General features: G+C 36.7%; 3 protein-coding genes across 3 annotated transcripts; 2 read left to right on the top strand and 1 right to left on the bottom strand.

Annotated features, from left to right (window-relative positions):
• The first annotated feature begins 2,894 nt into the window (after positions 1–2,894).
• On the top strand, positions 2,895–7,952 carry LOC103425329 (sulfate transporter 1.2-like). The gene is made up of 11 exons (XM_008363409.4): positions 2,895–3,109; positions 4,023–4,479; positions 4,599–4,806; positions 4,925–5,099; positions 5,759–5,824; positions 5,952–6,065; positions 6,159–6,275; positions 6,416–7,020; positions 7,238–7,323; positions 7,416–7,492; positions 7,600–7,952. The coding sequence occupies exons 2-11, from the start codon at positions 4,071–4,073 to the stop codon at positions 7,738–7,740; spliced, it is 1,998 nt and encodes a 665-aa protein (XP_008361631.2). The 5' UTR covers positions 2,895–3,109; positions 4,023–4,070; the 3' UTR covers positions 7,741–7,952.
• Positions 7,953–8,616: 664 nt separating this feature from the next.
• On the top strand, positions 8,617–12,774 carry LOC139192001 (uncharacterized). The gene is made up of 5 exons (XM_070813046.1): positions 8,617–8,703; positions 10,343–11,082; positions 11,203–11,371; positions 11,734–11,865; positions 12,196–12,774. Exons 1-5 carry the CDS (start codon positions 8,617–8,619, stop codon positions 12,772–12,774), a joined length of 1,707 nt encoding a protein of 568 aa, XP_070669147.1.
• Positions 12,775–20,434: 7,660 nt separating this feature from the next.
• LOC103416348 (chaperone protein dnaJ 20, chloroplastic-like) lies at positions 20,435–20,998 on the bottom strand. Its single transcript, XM_008354605.3, has one exon. The coding sequence runs from the start codon at positions 20,996–20,998 to the stop codon at positions 20,435–20,437; it is 564 nt and encodes a 187-aa protein (XP_008352827.1).
• Between the last annotated feature and the right edge of the window lie 958 nt (positions 20,999–21,956).

Below are 21,956 nucleotides of genomic sequence, written 5' to 3'. Positions count from 1 at the left end.
GAAATTTGAACGTTTTGTTTCCGGAAATTATGATAATCTGCGTATTTGTATTATTGAGCTTTTATATGATTTTTTGAGAATTATAATAATTTATGTGAGTTTAAGTTTTAGGTTAAACTAGCTACGAGGTTTAAAGTTTGGAAATTAAATATTTAAAATCTGTAGACCTTTTGAGGTCAAAATTTATACTTTTGAATAGAGCTCGATCTCACGAACACGTAGGCATAAACCTTTCGTGAAACGGAGTTATAACGAAGAAATTATTAACGTTTAAAGTCAGCAATATTATGGTAATTTTATTCCCATTTAGAAGGCTCTAGAAAATCTGGAGCAATGAGTTGTGCCACATGTGTGGCTGTGGTGAAAGGAAAAATAAATGATGGATGGCTGTGATTAAAATAACATAAGAGAAAAGAGAGAAGGAGAAAGGAATCAGGTGGAAATGGCCAATGGGGGAAGAGAGCAAGGAGATGAAAGGAGAGAGGGGAGAGGAACCCTTCGACTCGGTTACATCCATGACCCAACCCGGCCGGATCTCCCCCAATTCCGGCCACCTTGGACGACGGGAAGGGTGCCAAATTGATCCTTATTTCGAACCCAATCGTTACTTCTTCCTATTACACACCAAAAAGAAAATATTTGGCCTTGCAATTAGGAAAAAAAAATGCACCGGTGGTGCGGCGGCTCTTGCTCGAGTTTCCCAAAATTTTGAAATGTTTCCACCCAATTACTACCACCATTAGACTCCCCTTGGGACGTCGGAGTTTTTTTGGAGTCGAATTAAAAACACCAAAAAACAAGGGTTTCCGGTGGTTCGTGGCCAATATGAGGTGTTTTCAGGCCAAATTGGACTTGGCCGCAAGTATGAAACTTGATCCACCCATTGAGATCTACATCTCTGTAAAATTTGGTAATTTTTGTAAATAGTTGATATTTTTCGGCGATTCGGAGCGGCCGACCGCCACCAGCGGCCCCGCGTGCGGCGGTGAGCCAACGCCATATTTTTAAGTCAATTTTGTTTGATTTATGGTTACTTATGTGAATTTCGTAATTTGGTTAAATTTAAATTGGTAAACTACGAAATGTTTGATCCCGTTCAAGGGTATGTAGGCAGTCTAACAGTGTTAGATGCAGCCTTAAACACTTTGAGAATAAATGTTACGTTAATGGAAATTGATCTATGAAATAAGATGGAGACATAGCCATAAAATAAGTAGTACATTTGTTATGGAAATTATAAATTATGGTTCATGGATGGAAATAAGGAATATAATTAAAGAATCGATAAATGGTAGTTAAATAATCAAGAATTTATTTTTTGTGAGAAGTTGTCGTAATAGAAGTAAATTTGGAATTTGAATTGATAGTCTAATAATATGTTTTCACATTGAAAAATATGGTTAGCTATGAAGGAAATTAAAGCATGAAAGTGTAAAATTGTGATTATTGGTAGTAAACTAAACAAAAGTTTAGTTTGGGCCTATTACTAATATAATTATTATTTTCCGAAATTAAACAAATATTTTGGGGCAGGGCTTTACAATTTTTAACTTCAGATCAGTTTTCAGCAAATTCAGAAATTTCGGAATCAGAGTAATCTCGAAAATTTCATAACATAATTTGCTATATGCTTATGTATTTTATAATTTTTTGAATATTCTCAAACATTTTCCTACATGCAAATTATTGTTCTTTCCTAATATTTAGTATATGCTTATGTATAAATTTAAATAACTTTGTGGTATACTAGTATGCTTATCCTTTTTAATATATAAGCGTATGTTTAATAATATAAAAAATTATCAAAATGTATCCAAAACTAACATTATAATACAAAAATTAATTACAAAATATAGAATATGACTCTATGAGTAATTAACTATAAAAAATTAAAAAAAAAGTTTTGGAAGTTTTTGTATTGGAATAAGTTTGGAACACTAAAAAAAATTCGGATTGAAAATACTCGGATTTGAATTTTCGGGTTCGGATTTTAAAACTTACTGGCGAAATTGGAAACACGATTCCAATTTGCACCCCTAAATAAGCTGCCTTTAAATCTAAACTTTAAAATTTTCTTTTAAATATTCTACGGATTATTAGTACTTCAACCGAACCAACTTACCTATTGAACAAGTGGTCATATTTTTTTTATCGGAAAAGGATTTTTGAAATGTACAATCCAATGCAACCCAAACCATTTTGGTTGGATTGGTCGGGTTAGTCAGCAAACCCACTAATGCCCAACCCATTTAGGTGTCTCTATTTTTTAAAATGGTTTAACTTCTCACAAATTGAGAGTATGTGCACGCTGCTAGTTAAGATTTAATTAATCTAGGATAAAGATGTGTTAAGGAGACTAAATATTTAATTTTAATTAAATTGGTCTTACTAGTATTACTCTTAATTGATAGACCCACTGTTTATCCACAAATAGTTACATTATCAAACTATTGTCATTTTGTTTCTTGTTACAAAAGTTATTGTTATTTCTAATTCACTGCTCACAGCTCACATATGAAAATAGCGTTTTGCTTTTTTGCTTTTGTTTTTATCCCTTCTTGGCCTGGAACTGTAGATAATAACAATATAGACATAAACATAAATGACAAGAGAATGTAATTTACTAATCTAAGTTTGGCCGTATACCTACGCGCATATATATTAGAAATATTTATCCTTTGTCTCGATTCGGTTACAACTTTTCAAAGTAGGATCAAGAGTGCAACTATAATTATTGTGTTTCGTTTAGTATCACCAGTGCATGTGAGTTTGGCCGTATTACGATTAATTAGTATTCCTTTTAATTTTTAAGTGACAAGAGCGAAGACTTCTATGTCGTCCAACAGCTGAGTCAGAATTTGGCTGCTCAATAATAGCCTGCCAAACCTTGAAACAGAATGACTGTATTTAGATGCATATATAGTCCGATCCTATTATCTTCCTTCCTTTAGCTTCGTTGGTTCTGACGCATATTGTTTTTGATACAAAACTGTTTTAATTACCTTGGATTAATTATATTGCACGCCCACACTAATTAGACAAAGAGATTGATCAGTGTCGTCAATGCTTTCAAGGTTCTCAGTGATCCACATTCAAGTTTATTATTAAGGTACCAACTTAATTACTCTACACAGCTTAATTAGACTCTCTGTTCAATATATATATATATATATATATATATATTGTTCATATTTCTAATTTGGAACATGATATATTTTGGTTATATGTTTTTCAGTGTCATTCATTCTTTATAATGATTTTCATAGTTTCATTGTTGATCTTGAAAATAAAGTGAAGTACAAATTAATTTGAGTAATTGTTTGTAATTGTCACTGCGCTTAATCGTTAATCTGGCTGGCGGAGAAGGATCACCATGCATGAATGGCTGTCGTCTAAAGTACGTTCCAAAGTCCAGCTAGCAAGTATGAGAGAGACGATTGTATGGTACTACGATTTAGTGATATTCTGCTCTACTTACAAGGGAAGATCTTAGCTTTTACTCTTGTGAATGGTGAGCTAAATACCAAATGATTATGATTGACTAACCCATTGTGCGTCTCAACTCAAATTCCCCATTCCATAGTGCAAATATATCGTTGTATTTAAACAACCAAAATTATATGAAGGAGTTGGATGATTGTGATGTCAAGGTGTGGTTAAGCTCAGCTTGCTTTGTTGGCATGGTGAAGGCTACTGAATTAAACACTTGTATATGTAATTATATATAGTGAGTTTGAGTTGAGGATATCCTTGTACGGTTCACCTTCCAACAAGCTGTTTGTTTTCGTTCTTGCAAAAAATCACTTAAATTGAATATCTAAATGGTTTTGAATTTGTCTAATTTTCGTAAGGACGATCTATGAATGAAAACAACTATAGACAATTCGGATGATTAAAAGAGGAACTCTTAGAGTTATTTGATTTCCCCTTGGTGGTAACTATCTTCTGCTTAGAAACTGAAGTACGTTCTTTAAGATGTTATGATCAGTTTAGCTCAAAAAAAAAAGTTTGTGAAACTGTAGCAGGGTAGCCAGCTCGATTGTAGAAGTGGGGTGTCTGGTCTTGGTATAATGAGTAAGCGTATCAAAGACAATGAAGCGGACATCAGCAGCGGACCTTCATCGAACCAACAAACTAATTCAGCTGAGAGAGTGTTGCCGCAGCAGCAGCAGCAGCAGGCATATCAAGTTCATAAGGTTGGAGAGCCTGCGAAGCCACAACTTTTTGAGGAATTCAGTGCCATCATGAAGGAAACTTTCTTTTCGGATGAGCCCTTGCGTGCTTTCAAAGACCAAACAAAGAGGAGGAAGTTGGTTCTCGGTCTTCAAGCTCTCTTCCCGATATTTGGGTGGGTGAGGGATTACAACCTTTCTAAACTCAGAGGAGACGTCATCGCTGGATTTACCATTGCAAGTCTCTGTATTCCTCAGGATCTTGGATATGCAAAGCTTGCCAATCTGCCCAGTGAGAATGGCTTATGTGAGTCTTCCATCTTCGTCTTCTACCGGCCTTTAATGCATGTACCGTAGCCAAGTCCGGAATTTGATAGATAAGTTAATACATATACACGATTATAACATGATCCGTACGTGATGCAGACAGTAGTTTCGTACCACCGCTTATTTATGCGTTCATGGGTAGTTCAAGGGACATTGCAATTGGACCGGTGGCCGTCGTGTCTCTGTTGCTTGGGAGTTTGGTGCAGAATGAGGTTGATTATAAAACGGATGCAGATGACTATCTGCGCCTAATGTTAACTGCTACATTCTTTGCCGGAGTCACACAACTTACTTTAGGATTTCTCAGGTATTATCATCATCATGTCTGTCTATATAAAAGAACATATATATATGTGTGTGTGTGTGTGTGTGTGTGTGTTGTATGCATGAATATTAGTTAGTAATTAATTCATAGTTTTGTGCAGGTTGGGATTCTTGATTGATTTTCTATCTCATGCTTCCATTGTTGGATTTATGGGCGGAGCTGCCATTACCATTTCCCTTCAGCAGCTTAAAGGGTTACTTGGCATCAAGATATTTACCAAGAAACCTGACATTGTTTCCGTTATGCGTTCAGTATTTTCTGCAGTACATCATGGGGTACTGATATATTGATGCAGCACGATATAATGAACAAGGAAATTGAACGAAATACTCTAAGCTAGAATTCACTAGCAAACTAAGAAAACCTCAAAGTTTATTGTTGAATGATATGGAAAGATTACAATCCTAGCCCCCTAAGGCTGCTTATATAGTCTTAGCCATAGGATTTCTAGAGTACAATAGAAAACGAGAAGCAAATAACAAAATACCAAAAGGGTCATAAATCTTAAAATCCCATTTTAGGTTTGTAAATGAAGAAATTAGGCCAAAATGACCCTACAGTAGGGCAAAGTGATTTTTTGGTTCACCTTGCCGTTCTCTCCGAAACGGCAGGTCACGCGTCCAAACCGGACATGGGAGGCCAAATCTACAATGCTTAGCCTTGCAGCCGATTTTACACCTTTCCAACAAATGTTTTTCAATCCTTTCAGCCATCTGTCCATATATATAAGCTGATCATATGCACATGTGTCAAGAGCGATTAAGTGAGTTTAATTGATATTGTTTATAAAGTATATACTGTTTTCTAACTGACTAGCTTATAGTTCGTCGAGTGGTACTTCTTTTCAATGTATTAATACGTCTCAAGTTCCAATTCCCCTCTTGAATGCCTTTTCTTCATATCTAATTTATCAACTGTATGTCTAACTTTGCAGTGGAACTGGCAAACTATACTAATAGGAGTCTCCTTCTTGGCATTTCTTCTGTTGACGAAGTACATCGTAAGTTCTATTGCTTCTCATAAATTTAGTTCCGCTCAATTGAGAATCAACTGTATATTCATTGATTAATCTTGAATTAATTGATTTATTGGAGCTTGCTAAATTGCTAATGATAATGCTGATGTAGGGAAAAAAGAACAAGAAACTATTTTGGGTGCCTGCAATTGCACCTTTGATCTCAGTTATCCTGTCTACCTTTTTTGTTTATATCACCCGTGCAGATAAGAAAGGTGTTGCAATTGTAAGTAAATTTGAATGTACTGCATTATAATTAAGCATATATAATACTGAAAATTCATTTGACGTTTACGTTTTAATCTTTTTGTTATTTCAGGTGTATAAAATAAGGCCGGGCGTAAACCCACCTTCCGCTCATTTAATTTATTTCACTGGAGAGAATGTTATGAAAGGCTTCAGGATCGGTTCTGTGGCCGGTATGGTAGCATTGACGGTAAGCTTGAACTACGTACTTGCCAAACCAGCTGAACGAACATATTAATCTTGAAATATTGATGGATGGATAATTTATTGATTGACTAATTAATTGATTGATTATATTAAACAGTTAATGTTTTTAATTAATACGCGCAGGAAGGTGTAGCAATCGCGAGAACGTTTGCTGGGATTAAGGACTATGAGGTTGATGGAAACAAAGAAATGGTGGCAATGGGAACCATGAACATTATTGGTTCTTTCACATCCTGCTATGTTGCCACCGGCTCCTTTTCTCGCTCAGCTGTCAATTACATGGCCGGCTGCCACACAGCGGTCTCAAACATCGTCATGTCTTTGGTGGTCCTCCTCACGTTGGAACTCATCACACCCATTTTCAAGTACACCCCCAACGCCATTCTCGCTTCCATCATTATTTCAGCTGTGCTGGGACTGATCGATTTTGAGGCCATGAAACTCATCTGGAAGATTGACAAATTCGACTTTGTTGCTTGCATGGGAGCCTTCTTCGGTGTGGTTTTCATTTCCGTTGAGATTGGCCTGTTGCTTGCCGTCTCCATTTCATTTGCCAAAATCCTCTTGCAAGTCACAAGACCAAGAACCACGCTGCTAGGAAAGCTCCCCAGGACTAATGTGTACAGAAACATCCAGCAGTATCCCCATGCCACACAGATTCCCGGGATTCTCATTATTAGAGTTGATTCTGCAATTTACTTCTCCAACTCGAACTATATTAAAGAGAGGTATGAGAATAACTACATACACATATATGGATGTGTGGATCAATCTGCATGTCCAAATGTTCTCTTATCAGACAATTTGTTCTCGCTTAGACATATATTCGATATTCACAATTTACCATCGTAACTCTAACAAGTGACAAGTTAACGTACTAGGTATGATCACTGGTCGGCTAGAGCCTAGAGAACTAATTGACACCAATTAACTAATTTCCTTCAGGATTTTGAGATGGGTAACAGACGAAGAAGAACAACTAAAGGAAAAGAGTCTACCCAAAATCGAGTACTTGATCGTAGAAATGTCACGTAAGTGAATTCTAATTTTGTCGACTGCCATATAGATTTTACTGATTGAGAGAGATGGCATTAATTCACGGATTTTCATTTCCCGGCCGCAGCTGTCACTGACATAGACACAAGTGGAATTCATGCCTTGGAAGAGCTCTACAGGAGTCTTCAGAAGAGAAAGATCGAGGTAATGCCTTCAATCTTTTCGATAAAAATCTACTCATTGTTACTGCAGTTAACAAGTGACTTGGTTGAAATAACTAATTTGACAATTTCGGTAATGTTACATTTCAGCTTGCTTTAGCAAATCCTGGCACAGTAGTCATTGACAAGATTCATGCATCGGAGTTTGTCGATTTGATTGGAAAGGGCAAGATTTTTCTTTCAGTTGCAGATGCCATTCTTACATTTGCCCCCCATCATGAAGAACCTTGATTTACTCCAACAAACAAGACAGGGTTATCCAAGAACTATATTTTTCGTTTCCTTCTCCTCCTTCCTTTTCTGTCTAAAGTAAGATGGCTAGGGGTCACTTTCTTTTTCCTCTCTTTTTGTATGCTGTATTTTTCTCTTTTTTCTGGGTCATCTTCCGACCTTCGCACACAATGTATATGCAATCTGTCTTAGTTTTTTTCTTGTTCTTTTTCCTTGCGAATTCAGTTTTCTTGCAGTTTGTTTTCTTCTGCGGAAGCACTTATATGCTGAACAATTTAAATGACAAGCAGTCCAAAAGGCCTACTAACGGCTGCAATTTCCAATCTAACGGCCGGAGAATTTTCTTGCCAGACGTCTGGCAAAAGATCAGTTCTGATAGTATGATTCGAGACTCGAGACATCAACATAGTTTACAAAGGAATTTGGCTTAAAAACCATAAATTATAGAATAGCGATGTGCTGCAATCTTGGTGTTGTTCTCTCGGAAATTGCATAAAAACCATAAACCTAAGTCGTAGCACGGAGCCCAAATCTGTGCCAAGTGGAGCTTGTAGTTGTATTTGTGCTTGTCGAGCTGATCTTCGATACAGTCTACGTAAAACCACAATTTCATTTTGTTTTGGGTGTTGTTTTCTTTTAAAATTGTTTTTAGTGTTAAATTGTGTGCCATGTGGGGGCCATCCCCTTTTTGGTCTCCTTCTTCCCTCTCTTTCCCGTCACTCTCCCTCACTTTCTCTCTTTCTTCTTATCCTTCACCGTGCCACACTCATAACCCATATCCTAAAATCATCATCAAATCACAATTTCAACATCGCCATCGTCTTTATCTCGTCACTACAAACTCAACCATAGTCTTGGCATCTTGGAAGTTGAACCATGAAGCCCCGTACACGAGCTCCGACGCAGACTGCTACTTTCGAGGCAATTTCCGGCCAAACCACTGTGAGTTGGCATGTGTACAAGGTATAAATCTCTTCGTCTCACTAAGTACTACAACTTTTCTTTTTGTTTCAACCAATTACGTTGAGTATTGAAGAAGTTATATCCATTTGAAACTTACCCAGTTTCCTGCGACCTCAATGGTTTTTAAGGAGTTTTCCGGCCAAACCACGGTGCGTTAGACATCTTGTAAGGTACCATTCTCTTCGTCTCGTCGAGAACTACAACTTTCATTTTTGTTTCACTCAATTTCGTTGAGTATTGACAAAGTTATGAGCATTTAAAGTTTGTCCAACTTTCCGGCCGAAATCCGGCCTTCCCTTCCGTTTAGCTCTGGCGAGCAGCAACCCAACCAGGCCTTTGGGCCTTTCTTGCCAAGCCCAACCCAACCCTTTTAGGTTTTTTTGTTTTAAAGGCCTTTGGGCCTTGTAGGTTAAAGCCCAAAACCAAATTTAGTTTGGTTTTATTTTTGTTTCTCAAAAACCATAAGGCTTTGGCCCTTTCTCCTTTAGGGCCTTCGGCCCGAGTAACCCAAAACCCCAATCCTCTAACCTATTAACCCAAAACCCTTTTTAAATTAGAAAACCCTTAACCCATTAACCCAATTATTTACCCTAGGCCTTTTATCAACCCAATTCCCAAACTCATTAACCTAAACCCATTAACCCTTTATCCTAAACCTAAACCTAAACCACCTAGACCTAAGCCCTAAACCCTAACCAGTACAAACCCTTTTTGGGGAATATTCCATTACGAAATATTCTATCAGGGAATATTCTATTGACTTTTACAAAATTTAACCGAGACCCTTCTTAGGGTAATTCGACATCCTGAATCCGTTTCCAATGTATGTTTTCCCAAATTCAATTGCTATTATATAAGTTTTATTAATTGGACCCTTTATGTGTTTAGGGGCAATTATTTGTGGCGTTTCTGTCTTCGCTAGTTGCATGGCTCTTTGGCAGCTAAGTACTGTGAGTGGACCCCTTCTAAAAATGCATGTTTTAACAATAGAAATGCAAACATGAAAAGCATGATTTAATGATTACGTTTTATGAAATGTTTTATGAGATAACATGCTTACTGAGGCTAGTTTGAATTATTACTATTTTTCCTATAACCCATGTTCTTATAGAATATCCAATGAATGACAATATGATATTGAGAACATGTTTCGAACACCTCTTTATAGTATAGATGATGGATGACCTTATACTATGAAGTTGCTTTTCAATATATATATATATATATATATATATATATGTTTAATGGTTTTGTACTTACCTAGTGGTCCTTTCTGCTACGGAACGTAGGGATAGATTCTAGTCCGTCCTGGGCGACGGTTTGGTGTTGCCATAGGGCCTGGAGTGTGTTTCCTCTGGCTATTTAGCACAGGGACAGGGAGCCGGCATGGGGCCTGGGGGTTATTGGACAATTCACTAGTGATTATTATATATACAATTTATGATTTGAGACATTGCACGACATGCTAGGTTTCAGAAAACCTATGTTTATCATGATATATATGTGTTTTCATAAAACCTGGGGATTAGTATGTTGATAAATGTTTTAGTATGTGTTTTCATAAAACCTTATTCCGTTAGACATTGTTGATTTTGATGTGATTTTGGGCACTGATTGCTTACATTATAATCGTGCCAAGATAAATTGCTATGGAAAGGCAGTTACTTTCCATCGTCCTAGATTATCTGAAGTTACATTTGTAAGAGAGCCTAGCGGGGTGAGGCATGGTGTTATTTCTGCCCTGAAAGCTAAAAGATTGTTGTGGAAAGGTTGTCAAGGATATTTGGCTCATGTGGTGTTGAATGATAATACTCCTAGTAGTGTGGAGGATATACGTGTGGTCAAGCATTTTCCGAATGTGTTTCCTGATGATTTGCCTGGATTACCGCCAGATAGAGATGTGGAGTTCGTTATTGATCTTCTTCCAGGTACGAATCATATATCTTTGACTCCTTATAGAATGGCTCCTACTGAATTAAGGGAATTGAAAGTTCAGTTGCAAGAATTAGTGGATAAAGGATTTATTCAGCCTAGTACTTCACCCTCGGGAGGTCCAATCTTATTTGTGAGGAAGAAAGACGGAACCTTGAGACTATGCATTGATTACAAGCAATTGAATCAAGTAACAATTAAGAACCGTTATCCGTTACCTCGTATAGATGATTTGTTTGATCAACTCCGAGGTGCCTGTGTGTTTTCTAAGATTGACTTGAGGTCTGGTTACTACCAGTTGAAGATTAGAAGTAAAGATGTCCCTAAGACCGCATTCAGGACTCGATATGGTCATTATGAGTTTCTTGTGATGCCATTCAGGTTAACTAATACACCAACAGCTTTTATGGATTTAATGAATCGAGTATTCCAGCCATATTTGGACAGGTTTGTCATTGTCTTTATCGACGATATTCTGGTATACTCTAAGACTAGAATAGAGCTAGACATCTTAAATTGGTGTTGAAAAGTTTGAGGGAACACCAGTTATATGCTAATGCAGTGCAGGTGGATTGAGTTACTTAGTGATTACGATTGTACGATTGAGTATCACCCTGGTCGGGCAAATGCATTGGCATATGCACTTAATAGGAAGACTCCAGCTAGACTTAATGCCATCTATGATTGTCATGTTCCTCTTCTTACGGATTTGAGGTCCACTGGAGTGGAGTTAGGAGTAGAAGATAGAGGGGAAGCCTTCCTTGCTAATTTTTAAGTTAGGCCAATCTTAATTGATCGTGTGCTCGAGGCCCAGATGAATGATTAAGAGACCCAGGAAATAATTCAAGCAAGGAATTAGGGGAAGAAGAAAGATTTCAGAATTCGAGAAACTGATGGTATGCTTATGCAGGAAAGTAGAATGTATGTGCCGAATAATGTAGAGTTAAAGAAAGAAATCCTTGATGAAACGCATATTTCGGCATATGCAATGCATCTAAGAGGTACCAAGATGTATCATACCATTCGACCATTTTATTATTGGCCGGATATGAAAGAGAAATTGTCGAATATGTGAGTAGGTGTGCCATTTGCCAATAGGTTAAAGCTGAAAGGAAGAAGCCGTTTGGGTTGATGCAGCCACTTCCCGTTCCACAGTGGAAATGGGAAAATATCACCATGGATTTTGTGTACAACCTTCCTCGTACACAAAATGGTTATGACGGCATTTGGGTGATAATTGATTAGCTTACTAAGTCAGCACACTTTATTCCAATGAGGGAAAAATATCCATTAAGCCAATTAGCTAAGTTATTCATATCGATGATCGCAAAGTAACATAGTGTTCCAGTTGATATTATCTCGAATCGGGATCCTAGATTTCCTTTCAAGTTTTGGGTAGCATTCCAGGAAGCTCTTGGTACGAGATTACTTTATAGTACGGCATATCATCCTCAGACTGATGGGCAATCTAAGAGAACCATTTAAACGTTAGAGGATATGTTAAGATCTTCAGTGCTGCAGTTTGGCGATGGTTGGCATGATTGTTTGGATTTGATGTAGTTCGCCTACAACAACAGTTACCATTCGAGTATTGGTATGGCACATTTTGAGGCACTTTATGGCAAGTCTTGTCGAACGCCATTATGCTGGTCAGAAGTGGGTGAAAGAGTTTTAGTGGGTCTTGAGATAGTGGAGGAGACTACTCAAAATGTTCAGGTAATTAAGTATAACCTGAAAACGGCCCAGGATCAACAGAAGAGTTTAGCAGATAAGCATGCCACTGACTGGAGGTATAATGTAGGTGATTGGGTATTTCTGAAGCTATCACCATGGAAATGTATTGTGCGGTTTGGAAAAAAAGGCAAGCTGAGTCCTAGGTATATTGGACCATATATGATCACCGAGCGAGTCGGTGAGGTTGCTTACAAGCTTGAGTTGCCTCCAGAGTTGTCCAAAGTGCATGATGTGTTTCATGTTTCGATGCTTCGTCATTTTGTTGCAGATCCTTCACATATGATTCCTCCTCAACCTTTGGAAATTAATCCGGATTTGACTTATGATGAGGAACCAGTGACTATCTTGGATTGGAAAGACAAGGTTCTGAGAAATAAAACTATGTGTTTAGTGAACATTTTGTAGAGAAATCATTCAGTGGAAAAAGCTACTTGAGAGACAGAAGGCCGGATATGTAGTAATTAATGAAAAATAGATTAAACACACCATAATCATTTATATATAATGATTTACTACAATATTTTACACTTTATACATTGCATGGTAAGATACATGAGTGATTTAGTACCACATAAAGTTCCTATGAGATTCAAAAATTTCACTATCTTCATCATCTCTATGTGTAGACTAAGTTTATTGTGAAGAGTATTCATCAAACGATAAATCCCCAAAATAGTTTTGCATGTAATTGTTAACATGCCACTCATATAAATATAAATATTTTAGCATATTATGACTAAAACATAAGTGATATATGGTGGTTACGGTGTTGGAGGAGTAAAATGGGAGGGGTTCAAATCCCCTTCGTGTTTTTTTTCCTCCCTTTTTCCCTTTTTTCCCTTCTTTTTTTTTTTTTTCCTTCCTTTACATCGATATTTTCCAATATTATCGTCGATATCATCGATATTGTCGATATTTGTACGATATGTACATGGATATGTTCCGAAATATCCGTGATTCGAAAAAACCGAAATATCCTCGATATTTCGTCGATATTATCGATATTTCAGACTATGCTTCTACCCAACCAACTTACCTATTGAACAAGTGGTCATATTTTTTATTGGAAAAGGATTTTTGAAATGTACAATCCAATGCAACCCAAACCATTTTGGTTGGATTGGTCAGGTTAGTCAGCAAACCCACTAATGCCCAACCCATTTAGGTGTCTCTATTTTTTAAAACGGTTTAACTTCTCACAAATCTAGAGTATGTGCACGCTGCTAGTTAAGATTTAATTAATTTAGGATAAAGATGTGCTAGGGAGACCAAAGATTTAATTAAATTGGTCTTACTAGCATTACTCTTAATTGATAGACCAACCATAGTTATTTGTTTATCCACAAATAGTGACTATCTTGGATTGGAAAGACAAGGTTCTGAGAAATAAAACTATGTGTTTAGTGAAGATTTTGTAGAGAAATCATTCAGTGGAAAAAGCTACTTGAGAGACAGAAGGCCGGATGAGAGAGATGTATCCACGCCTATTTTATGATTATTAGTGGATTGTATGATTGTATAAATTTCGAGGACGAAATTTTATAAGGTGGGTAGATTGTCACAGCCCGTCCTGGGATAATTTTATCGATGATGTGAAATGACAATTTTACCCTTAAACGTGGGTAGTGGTGTGCGTACATGACTTAGGTTTAGGTCCAAGTTATTTTCCTAAGTATGTGGAACTAATTGGAATTAAGTTGTATTTTTGTTTTGGTTGGTTGGTTGAAGTGGACAATTTTGGACCACACACACTCCAACTCCCTATCTCTCTCTCCTTCCCGTGCACTCTCTCTCTCCTCCCTCTCGATTTTCTTCTGTTTCAGTCAACTTTGTACGGACGAACTTCAAAACCAACCATACACGCACAGATCGAAGGTTCAAAGGACACCATTGTGTTCCTGAGGTTCATACGAGTTGAATGGTACCATTTTTAGGTAAGAACTTCTTTGAAAACTCGTGAAAACCCTAACCCGATTTTTGTCTCTATTCATGCAATCGTAAAATCGTGTGTTTTTTGGGATTTCAAGCTCACCTGAAGCTTTAGGAGGTTCTCACGAAGCTCGGAGTGGTTCGTTGGAAGAAATGGGAAGTCAAATCATCGAGAACAACGGGTTTTAAGATTTGCCGGAATATCGAGGCTTTTTCCTGCGAGTTTCTAGTGGTTTCAGGGCTCGACTCAGATATGGTTTTGTTCGTCTTGGTGAGATCTTCAAAATGGTTCAAGTTTCTTGAAGTTTGGTGTTAAAATGAGAGAGAAATTAAGGTTAGAAATTTTTCCAGAAACCGGCGAACAGTCGCCGGCGTCTAGTGACTCGTCGGGGAAAAAGAAGCATATTCCGTCAGTTTTGACGGAATATGCTAACGGCGGAAGGTAACGCCGTTAGTTTTTAGACGGAATATTCCTGACACATTAATTGATGCCGTCAATGTGCTAGGCACGTGCCCGCGCGTGGGTAACGCATTTGGCAGTGCCTTAGCCGGAGCATGGCGGTGCGTGAGGGGTCGGAAAATTTTTCTAAAAATATAGGGATGTTCGTGTGGTTGTGTAGATCACGTTGGTATATTCAAATATCCCATTTGAGCAATGTATGAGAAGTTATTAACTAGTATTGGTTATGTGCTTTAAATTAACGTTTTTATAGTTGTTTCACATATAGGGGAAACTTATCCCGAGGATGAGCGCAGTCAAGGGCGACTCGGGGGCTACGACCCTTCGACATACTAGTGAGTGGGCTTTTGGTTTTAAGTATATACGTATATGCTTGATATTTTCCCAAAAATGCATTTAAATGAGTTATGCTTTGAAAATGCCATGCCTATTGATTTATGCTTAAACCATGAGTTAGAATTGTATGCATAAATGTGATTTGGTGCTGTGGGCGCTCAGGTAAGTTCTATGTGAGTTTATGAATTGCGAATGTGTATTGAACGGTTGTGATTAATTGGGAAACTTGAGCTCATAAACCTGCACCCCAGTGTTAATGATTTAGCCAGAGATATGGTACATGCCTGTTTATAATGTCACCTCCCGCACTCTATGCTCACATTGGATCCAATTTAGGTGCACAGTCTTGTCGTACAAACCATCATAGGTGGTTCCGACTCTTAGGCGATTTATTGCATAGCTATCATGAGTGCGTAGCATTGAGTATAGCTATATTACACCCAGTCTTGTCATACAAACCTTTTTAGTGGTTTCGACTTGTGTGCAGTGTAGTGCCGTATAGGTCATTTGTAGTGACTCCGGCTAGATTGACTAATGAGCTATAAATTCAGTTGTACAGACTTCTGCAAGGGTTCCGGCTAATATATTATTTTCCATGAATATATTTTTACCTGAGTTACTTATTCTGTTTTATATTTGGCATGGTATACTTATGATTATGAATATGTGAAGCATGAATTGTGTGTGTGTATATATATATATATATAGATGTATATATTTATATTCTATTTCTGGGAAAATTTATACATGTTTTACGGCGAGGGGTTAGAGCATTTTAATGATGAAATGGTTTTGAAAAACATTTGTTTTTGCCCACTCACATTTTCTGTTTTTGCGCCCCTACAAGTTTTAGGTAGACTTGCAGTTGGTGGCATTAAGGATCTCGGCAGTTCTGACAGAATAAAATATTTGTAGGATATATTTTGGTACTATATAACTAGTACTTGTCATACTGGACTGCACCTAGACTTTCTATGCTCTGATTATGAGTATTTACACTTGTATTTCACTCTTAGCAATTCCTGTTTATTAGTGCACATTAGTAGCTTTCGGTTTTTATTTATTCGTATATTTCTTATCTTTATTACTTCTGCACTGTGCACATAGCTACGTCACCCTCACGTGACGGCCAGCATGCTTCGATCTCAGTCGGGGTGTGTCATAAACGGTTACAATAAAAAAATTCAAACATTTTGATTTAATAAATGGATAAAAACTATTTAAAAATAAGAAATAATAAATGGCAAAAGAATGTATCCATAGTGTTAAAAAAATTGGACATTTCACATATAACAAAGTGGTACATTAATAAAGAAGAATTGGTACATTATAAATAAATTAGGGTACAGATAAAAGATTAAAAAATTATGAGTACAAATGAATTTTTTTAAAATATAGGTGCTAAAAGAAATTAATACATGGGTACAAAATAAAACTAAAAAGAAAATACTACAAATTTAAAAAAAAAATGTTGCAAATTAAAAGTGGGTACAAACTAAAAATATAAATATATGATACAAAGTTTAGGCATAAAACATAAATATACCATATGTAATTTTTTTATCATTGATTAAAGGGTAAAAGACTGTTTACTACCCTTATGTTTTGTGGTTTTCAACATTTAGTACATCAAGTTTTTTTCGTCTCAGATTCATACCTAAAGTGTAAATTTTGAGACAGTCTCATATATCTGTTAGTCAAACTGTTAAATCTGCCGTTAACTGTGACGTGGCGCCATGATTGGGCGCCACGTGTCATCCACTTTTTTTTTCTTTTCTTCTTTCTTCTTCTTCCTTCTTATGCAACTTTTTTTTCTTCCTCCTTCTCCTTCTTCCTTCCTCCTTCTTCCTTCCCCTTCTTCTCCTTCTTCCTTCTTCTTCCTTCTTCCTTCTCCTTCTTCTTCTTCTTACTCCGAGTTGGGGAATTTTTTTTTTCTTTTTTCTTCTTTCTTCTTCTTCCTCCTTCTTCCTCTTTCTTCTTCTTCTTCTTCCTCCGACTGCAACTTTTTTTTTTTTTGTCTTCTTCCTTCCTCCTTCTTCCTTCCCCTTCTTCTCCTTCTTCCTCATTCTTCCTTCTTCTTCCTCCTCGTTCTTCCTTCTTCTTCCTTCTTCTTCTTCCTCCAAATCTGGGGAAGATGAAGGTTTTTTTTTTTCTTCCTCCTTCTTCTCCTTCTTCTCCTTCCTTCCTCCTTCCTTCTTACTCCGAGTTGGGGAATTTTTTTTTTCTTTTTTCTTCTTTCTTCTTCTTCCTCCTTCTTCCTCTTTCTTCTTCTTCTTCTTCCTCCGACTGCAACTTTTTTTTTTTTTTGTCTTCTTCCTTCTCCTTCTTCATTCCTCATTCTTCCTTCCCCTTCTTCTCCTTCTTCCTCCTTCTTCCTTCTTCTTCCTTCTTCTTCTTCCTCCAAATCTGGGGAAGATGAAGGTTTTTTTTTTCTTCCTCCTTCTTCTCCTTCTTCTCATTCCTTCCTCCTTCCTTCCCCTTCTTTTTTTTCTTCATTCTTCTTCCTTCGAATCTGGGGAAGATGAAGGTTTTTTTTTCTTCTTCTTCCTCCTCCTTCCTCCTTCTTCTTCTTCTTTTTCCTCCGACTGCAACTTTTTTTTTTTCTTCCTTCTTCTTCATCTTCCTCAAAAAAAAAAAAAAAACCTTCATCTTCCCCAAATTTGAGGAAGAAGAAGGAAGAAGGGGAAGGAAGAAGGAGGAAGAAAAAAAAAAAAAAGGTTGTAGTCGGAGGAAGAAGAAGAAAGAAGAAAAAAAAAAAAAAACTTCCCCAGATTCGGAGGAAGAAGGAGAAGGAGAAGGAAGAAGAAGGAAGAAGGAGAAGAAAGGGAAGGAAGAAGGAGGAAGGAGGAAGGAAGGAGAAGGAGGAAGAAAAAAAATTGCAAAAGAAAGAAGAAAAGAAGAAAAAAGAAAAGAAAAAAAAAACGTGGATGACACGTGGCGCCCAGTCATAGCGCCACGTCACAATTAACGGTAAATTTAACAGTTTGACTAACGGATGTATGAGACTGTCCCAAAATTTACACTTTAGGTATGAATCTGAGACGAAAAAAACTTGATGTACTAAATGTTGAAAACCACAAAACATGAGGGTAGTAAACAGTCTTTTACCCTTGATTAAATATACAATGTCACGTGACGGTATACACATTGGTACAAACACAAATAAAAGTTTAAAACATTGGGCACAAAAAGAAACTAATATATGGGTACAAATTAAAAATGAAAATAAAATTGGTACAAATTAAAAAATATTTGCAAATTAAAAATAGGTACAAACTAAAAATAAAAATATATGACAAAAAATTTAGCCATAAATATAAATATACTAATTGTAACATTTTTAACACTAAAGAAATATATTTAAAAATAAAAATATTTTATTATTCAAATAATTAATGATGTTATTAATACCCAATGACCTTGATTAAAAATTGAAAATGAATAGGATTTTAATCAATGGAGTAACAAAAAGAATGATATGAACCTAATTTTCCTCTATGATTATCCTACTGTTAGTTAAGACTTAATCTGATAGCTAATTAATTATTATTAATTTTCCTTTATAAGAAATTATTATTACTTTTTGTAACTTATATACAAAATAACAATTAAATGCACAATAATCAATCAAGCCTTATATGGTGCAAATTTCAAAAGTTAATCAAGTAAGAAAACTCTCAATGGTTCTCCTTCTCCAGTTTTTGTTCACCATTGCAGGCCAAGGAAGAGCATCCCCACGTAGGCAATCCTTCATATTGGATTTTCAGAGATGGAACAACTATGGATCGAAATTTCTTTTGCAGTAGATGAGCCTGGAAGATCTTTTCCAGTAAGGTTACTAGAGTTCATGCCAATACAAGGAAGCAAGGGATGAGAAGGTTCAAATGGTTGTGGCATGGTTTGGTTCCAGTAAGGTTGCTAGACGAGTCCGGAAAGATAAACATCAGAACAAGTGATTTAAGTGATGCCATTTTGATTACACAATTAAATGACATTCCTATCAAATGCAGAATTCACTACCCCAGAAACGCCTCAAAGGAATACAAATCTCATACGATTTTCCAGAATTCAGAAGACGCAGTCTTAAGATTCATGAATGAGCCCATTTAATTAGCTTACCAGATACAAGAGCTGGATTCAGGAAATTTTGGAGATATTAAGAGAAGGCGCAAACAAACAGAACAGGAAGCTACAAGAACGTAATTTCAAAATGGCAGCCTAATGTGACTAACTGATCAGGCAACCAAATCTCAAATGACCAAAATTGCTGGATATTCTCATAGGAAAGCAAAAGAAAAGAAAGAAATGGAAAGTTAATGGGATTGGGAGAGAGAATCAGAGTCATAATTAAAAAAAATGTTTCATATTTTTATTTCTAATGTATGTTTTTATTTAAAAATTGTTAAACCTTCCCACATCGGTGGGGTGAAGAAAACTAAAGAAGTTTAAATAGTATTACCCCACTCTAACTAATACCGAGGCCTTTTGATAAAACCCCACACCTGAGGATTGTGCAGGTGGTTAAGTGGGGACAGTATCGGTCTTGTTAGAGTGGGACGGGCCCGGCGATCCAACAATTCCAACATGGTATCAGAGTCCACGGTTGCGGGCCCGTGCAAGCCAACGAGCTTGTGTGCAAGCCAATGAGCTTGTCACCACCCGGAAGGAAACAAGTCTAAACTCTTAATATAGAAACGACCGCTGAGTTCCAATTGAAAACAAGTGGGCCCAACGTGAGCCGACCTCTGAGTTTCAATTACTGATGTGGATCTCCACGTGTGAACCACTAAATGAGGTTACACGTGAGGGGGAGTGTTAAACCTTCCCACATCGGTGGGGTGAAGAAAACTAAAGAAGTTTAAATAGTATTACCCCACTCTAACTAATACCGAGGCCTTTTGATAAAACCCCACACCTGAGGATTGTGCAGGTGGTTAAGTGGGGACAGTATCGGTCTTGTTAGAGTGGGACGGGCCCGGCGATCCAACAATTCCAACAAAAATATCAAATTAATTGTCTTATAAGGTTAAATCTTAACCATTAATAATAGGATAATTTAACGGCTTAAAACTTGTGTCAAATCTTGTGTAAAACTGTGTTCTAAATTTGTTATTATGTAAAGCCAATTCACTCAATGCATTTTACATTGAATTGTAAATCTAAAGAATATTAACAATATAAAATAAGAAAAAAATAAATTCGTATAGAAGTAGATCGGCCCAATAATTTTACGGGCTCAATTTGATCAAGAATATTTAGCAAGTACAGAATTGGTCCAAGAATTTAGTAAAAAGGAAATAAGTGAATGAATGAAATTATGAAATGAGGTGATAAGAGTAACTAGTCAATGGCGCGAGCTCTCCTCATTCTGCTGGCCCATGATCCTTCCTTTTGCGACCTTCTCTTCAACTCAAGAATTTGTTGACTCCATCTGTTTTGTGCACCTTGATTATTTCTGACAGAATTATCCATACTGTATGTGAAGGTGCTCCTCCTACTACAACTATTGTTACAATAATCTTTCAAACCCAACTCGTAATCGTATTCATCACGCAACAGAGGATCTGATAGCGTCTTGTAAGCCTCGTTCAGTTGCACAAATCGCTCGGTTAAAATATTGGAATTTTGTTGATCATGACATACATCTGGATGATAGCGAAGCGCCATGCTTCTGTAAGCTCGCTTGATCTCGTCTTTGCTCGTTTTAGTATTCGGACTCAAGCTAAGTAGCTTGTAGAAATTGGTATGACTAGTACTACCGCCCTCGTAACAATTCGTGGGTCTGCATGAAATTTTAGTGGCTTTGCGTGCATGACAATTTAGAAAAGAAGGTTTAGGCTTAGCAGCTGCAGCACTGGTACTAGGGTTTATGCAGCTTGAAGAAGTCAGCAGAGAGGTGTTCATGGCTATGTGAATGTTCTGCAAAATGCATGGAAAAGAGTTATGCGGGTTGAGGCTAATATATACCAAGGAACATATCCCATCTTTGTAAATATTAAATTATATATCATAATCCAACCATTAAGAAAGGGCTAAGGAAGGTGTTAAAGAAAGACAAGGTTAGGGAAAGAAGGAAATAAATTACTACTAGGCAGCGGTGACTTCTAAACACAACGCGTTTTCTCCATAATAACCATCGAACTACTTGGTTAGCGTTGAGATTACGATGATGATATAAATTAGTTTACTTGGTTAGCGTTGAATCATAAACTATCGTCTTGTCTTGCACAATGTTTTCCCTGCATTTGGAGAAATATTTGTATTCACGAATACACCACTATGGTAGAGTTCCGTATTGTAATATAAAACTATGTGTTAGTTTATTTTTATGTACTCTTATATTATTAGCACATCATTATGACAGTGTACTCGTAATATATAAGTGTTAAAGAATAGAGTTTTATATTGAAAATATAGCAAAGTAATATATAGTTTATATGTTAGACGTCCACTTCTAACATCACTGAGTACTTTTGTAATCACCTATTAACATGTGATTAAATTTGGACAATATCAATGATATTAGTGGTGAACCATGTGGATTAAAAAGGTTTGATAATAAGTTGTTATACTGATTGAAAAGCAACTTATATGAAACAGATTTATTGTCACGTGGCCTCCCGATTAATAATATATCATGTGGAGAAAAATTTACATTTAACAATATATTAATGGATAGAGAATGTTACAAGTAAAATCGTTCCCTATAAATCTTTCTCATAATTTTAATAAGAAAAAGTCCATGGCCTACTGTACTGACCAAAAAGAAACGCTCGGCCGAAAGCAAAATACAACGGAAGCTGCTTTGGTTTCTACGAAAAGAGAAAAAAGAATGTTTACTTTGAGGGGAACTTTTTGGTTT

Source organism: Malus domestica, chromosome 15 (genome assembly GCF_042453785.1).
Source record: "Malus domestica chromosome 15, GDT2T_hap1".
In the NCBI taxonomy this organism is placed as follows: domain Eukaryota; kingdom Viridiplantae; phylum Streptophyta; class Magnoliopsida; order Rosales; family Rosaceae; genus Malus; species Malus domestica.
The sequence above is the reverse complement of the archived record's forward strand: the minus strand, read 5'-3'. Positions and strand labels throughout refer to the sequence as shown.

Bases quoted from the DNA above. Each gene is read 5' to 3' on its own strand.
- LOC103425329 (XM_008363409.4), top strand. From the start codon at position 4,071: ATGAGTAAGCGTATCAAAGACAATGAAGCGGACATCAGCAGCGGACCT. The intron at 5,825-5,951 runs GTAAGTTCTATT...ATGCTGATGTAG, and splicing joins TTCTGTTGACGAAGTACATC to GGAAAAAAGAACAAGAAACT. The intron at 6,276-6,415 runs GTAAGCTTGAAC...TAATACGCGCAG, and splicing joins CCGGTATGGTAGCATTGACG to GAAGGTGTAGCAATCGCGAG.
- LOC139192001 (XM_070813046.1), top strand. From the start codon at position 8,617: ATGAAGCCCCGTACACGAGCTCCGACGCAGACTGCTACTTTCGAGGCA. The intron at 11,083-11,202 runs GTTTGTCATTGT...AATGCAGTGCAG, and splicing joins TTCCAGCCATATTTGGACAG to GTGGATTGAGTTACTTAGTG. The intron at 11,372-11,733 runs GTAGAAGATAGA...ATTTGCCAATAG, and splicing joins CCACTGGAGTGGAGTTAGGA to GTTAAAGCTGAAAGGAAGAA.
- LOC103416348 (XM_008354605.3), bottom strand. From the start codon at position 20,998: ATGAACACCTCTCTGCTGACTTCTTCAAGCTGCATAAACCCTAGTACC.